Source organism: Tupaia chinensis, unplaced genomic scaffold (genome assembly GCF_000334495.1).
Source record: "Tupaia chinensis unplaced genomic scaffold, TupChi_1.0 Scaffold000300_1, whole genome shotgun sequence".
Classification (NCBI taxonomy): domain Eukaryota; kingdom Metazoa; phylum Chordata; class Mammalia; order Scandentia; family Tupaiidae; genus Tupaia; species Tupaia belangeri.
The window spans coordinates 86,816-90,877 of record NW_006159790.1 but is presented as its reverse complement, the minus strand read 5'-3'; the positions used below and the strand labels follow the sequence as shown (position 1 = coordinate 90,877).

General features: G+C 35.5%; 1 protein-coding gene across 1 annotated transcript; it reads left to right on the top strand.

Moving 5' to 3' along the window:
* Nucleotides 1–871: 871 nt before the first annotated feature.
* Nucleotides 872–1,801, top strand: LOC102488390 (olfactory receptor 7A10-like). Its single transcript, XM_006150812.2, has one exon. It carries the CDS (start codon nt 872–874, stop codon nt 1,799–1,801), a length of 930 nt encoding a protein of 309 aa, XP_006150874.2.
* The last annotated feature ends 2,261 nt before the right edge of the window (nt 1,802–4,062 follow it).

The following is a 4,062-nucleotide window of genomic DNA, read 5'->3' as shown; positions in this document are numbered from 1 at the left end:
ACATTTTATTATTTTAAAATATATTTCAATATCTTTATGTAAAATGAAATTCTATCTGTATACTCTTGCTTCCTGAATTTTAAGACTTCTTGTTATATTCTTTTATTTCCAAGTCTTTGGCAATTTAATGTTGAATCAATGACGTATGTTGATGGCATTAAGTTAATACTATTTGATATCTTTTTTCCAGAAGTAAGATTTAAACTCAATTTTATTCAATTTCATATAGTTGCATTGAAATCCTTATAATTAACCTAATTACCTTCTACTTATCATTCCTTTTCATAAGTTTTTATGCTCTTATAAGTTTTCTGTCTATCATATGCAAACATTCATATTAATACACATTTTATGCAACAGCATGAATAAAATCCTATGCACCTTATAAATGCCCTTTGTATTTTTACTTTTTATCTTAGTATTTTTAATTGACAGGTAATAGTTGTATCGTTAGGGATTTTCTGATCTACTTCCAATGAGCTTAATAACTTCCTTATCTTTTCAAGCTTTCAACTGTTTTTTAAAATTGATTCTATAGACAATTTTATTACCTGTGAGAACATAAATTATCTCACAGATTATATATGAATAGGAAAAATATGAAAGTACTTCAAAACATTTGTGGAAAATGGAATTACAATATGAGTTTATTTGGGGATGATATTTTTTTAAAAATCTATGCATAGATTTTCTTAACACACTTTACATGAACTTTTTGAAGATTGCCCCCCATAGATTAGAAATAGATTAATTTGGAAATGTAATAATACCAATCAATAATTATTATAACATTTCAATAATGTTGGTAATATCTGTTTGCATAAAAAGTACTCATGTTATTTTTCTCATTCTTGATAGTACTATTTACCACATGGAACTAGGGAATGACACACAAATTTCAGAATTCCTTCTTCTGGGATTTTCAGAGGAACTAGAATTGCAGCCCCTCATATTTGGGCTTTTCCTCTCCATGTACCTGATCACAGTGATTGGAAACCTGCTCATCATCCTGGCCACCATCTCAGACTCCCACCTGCACACACCCATGTACTTCTTCCTCTCCAACCTCTCCTTTGTGGATATCTGTTTCACCTCCACAACCATCCCAAAGATGCTGGTGAACATCCAGACACAGAGCAAAGTCATCACCTATGCAGGCTGCATCACCCAGATGTTCTTTTTTACACTTTTTGCAGGGCTGGATGCCTTTCTGTTGACTGTGATGGCCTATGACCGGTATGTAGCCATCTGTCACCCCCTGAACTACATGGTTATCATGAACTCCCAGCTCTGTGTGTTGCTGGTCCTTACCACCTGGATCATGAGTGTCTTGCATTCTTTGTTACATAGCTTAATGATGTCACAGCTTTCCTTCTGTACAGATCAGGAAATCCCCCACTTTTTCTGTGAATTCAATCAGGTGGTCCACCTTGCCTGTTCTGATACTTTTCTAAATGACATGGTAATGTATTTTGCATCATGCCTACTGGGTGGTGGAACCTTTTCTGGTATCCTTTATTCTTATTCTAAGATAGTTTCCTCTATATGTAAAATCTCAGTCGCTCAGGGGAAGTATAAAGCCTTTTCCACCTGTGTCTCTCACCTCTCAGTTGTCTTCTTATTTTATTGTACAAGCATGGGTGTGTACCTTAGTGCTGGTGCTACACACAGCTCACACTCAAGTGCAACAGCCTCAGTGATGTACACTGTGGTCACCCCCATGCTGAACCCCTTCATCTACAGTCTGAGGAATAAAGACATAAAAAGGGCCCTGAAACAATTAATTTCAAGAAAGCAGTAATCAGACCACTTTTCAAGGGTACAAAGGATTACAGGGATATAGCTCTCAGACTCAGAAATTGCAGTTCTTCAGTCAGATTGTAGAAGCAGAATTTCATCCACCTCTTTTGTTCCAATCTATTCAGTCTCAAGTTTTTATAAAATTTAGGTTGTTCTTTTTATAAAGTATTCTGCTCTCTCTGAAGCCAACTTTTCTTTTCCCTTTGTCATTTACCTACTTTCCATATTTATTGTCAAAGTAAGATCAGAGGCAATTGGACATTCCTTTCTCTTACAGGTCTCAACTTTTATCCAAAAATCCAAAATCTAAAGTGTTCCAAACTCTAAAATTTTCTAAGCAAAGGTATAAAATTTTATACTTGACCTCATAATAGGTCACAATCAAAACCCTGTAATGTGGAGCCAACACAAGGTGGTTAGGGCGCTGACTTCCATATGGCCAACTGCGGTTCAAATCCCAGACCTGGTACCTAGAAACTCACACCAGGTGCTCGTGTGTGTTTGCTCAAAATCCCAGAAGGAAATGGAGAGAGGATTGCATTGTGGCCTTCTCCCCTGGTGGATGATTTTCACTTTCCCTCTTTCTGTCTCTCTGGTAAGCACATGCATCATATGGCAAAACAAACAAACAAACAAACAAAAAACCTGTAAATAAATAAATAAATAAAAATAAATTTCCCATGCAAAAGATTGTAGAAAATTACCTTTGGGCTATGTATAGAGCTGTATATAAAACATTAATGATTTTTTTGTTTAGACTTGAGTCCCATCCAATAGACGTATCATTATGCAATGCTCGTGTTCAAAAATTGAAAAAAAAATCTGAAATCTAAAACATTTCTGTTAAAAAAGCATTTTAGGGTAGAGAAACTCAATGTGTATTATGGTATATTTATTATTTATTAAATTAGACTCGACAATGATAAAGTCATGAATATAATTTCACTGTGCATCAATATCTGAAACCACGGTTTTTCACTTCTGTGTCTACCATTTCCTTCTCCATCAGTGCCTTAATTGCTCCTTCTGAGAATGTGGACTTTCACTTAGTCAAATGTGTTTTGGCTGATCTTGGCATCTTACTTTCCTAAAATAAATCCTATGCTTTCAGTCAGCAATGTGTCCAAAGTGCCTACTACATTCCCTGGCAAAGAATGGAAGACCAAAAGTTGTTTAACAGGGGCCTATAGGTGGCATAGTAGTTAAGGCATTGGACTCCCACATGGCCAACTGCAGTTCAAATCCCAGACCTAGTTTCTTGCTTTCTCATTTTCTCTCTCTTTCTCTCCCTCTGTCTCTCTCTGGTTAAACTTTAAAAATAAATAAATAAATAAGGAATTCTTTAAAAAGTTGCTTAAAAAAATACATGTTCCATGTGTAGTCTACACTGGAAGGCAAATCACGTAAGTCAATTGACTTAATATGGTCTCATGTCAGAGATGACCATAAATCTGATGGAGTAACATTTTCAGGCATGCATCAAATTACTACAGAAATTTTGCTTTGATGAGGCACATCTACTTAATGAAGCATGAAAGCTTGGTGTCCATGTGTAAGTTTGTTCATTGGAGTGAAGGATTTGGTGTTGCGTTCTGCATTATTTCATTGTATTGCCTTGCTGTTTTTGCTTTCATTTTGCATGGTCATCTATATATGACTTCATCTATTGTTCTAATAAATATTCTCACTTTAAAATATTTTGTAACAGAGCCATCAGGTAGCATGGAGGTTAAGGCAACTGGATCCCAGTTGGCTGACTTTATGATTCAAACCCTGGACTCAGCAGCTTGAAAATCACTCTGATGCATGCTCATGCATGCCCCAAATTCTAAGACAAAAATGGAGGAGAAGGGATTATAGCATGGCCATTACTCCTGGGAGGTGACTTCTCTCTCTTATCTCCAGAGAGTGAACGTGTCCTATAGTAAAAGAAAAAAATTATGATAAACACAAAAGTGGAGGTAAATAAACAATATGTGTATTTATATGAAAGTCAGTTTCTTTGTCCCTTTTATATTCTAAACTTTCTTCCATCTTGATGATCAAAGAATGATGCACACGAAAAGTTTCAGTATCTTGTAGTATTGCCTGTAGGAATAGAGAATTGTGATTCAGGGTCACATCTTATTACTACAAAAACATATATGTCCTGCCAACCTTTCCCAGTTACCTATAAGGGAACCCCAAAGGTAGTCTCTTTCAAATACAATTATGTGAAATAAACAGGAACATCAATGTAATCAGGATTGTTGTCCTCAAATA

Excerpts from the sequence above, each read along its gene's own strand:
- LOC102488390 (XM_006150812.2), top strand. The coding sequence starts at position 872 with ATGGAACTAGGGAATGACACACAAATTTCAGAATTCCTTCTTCTGGGA.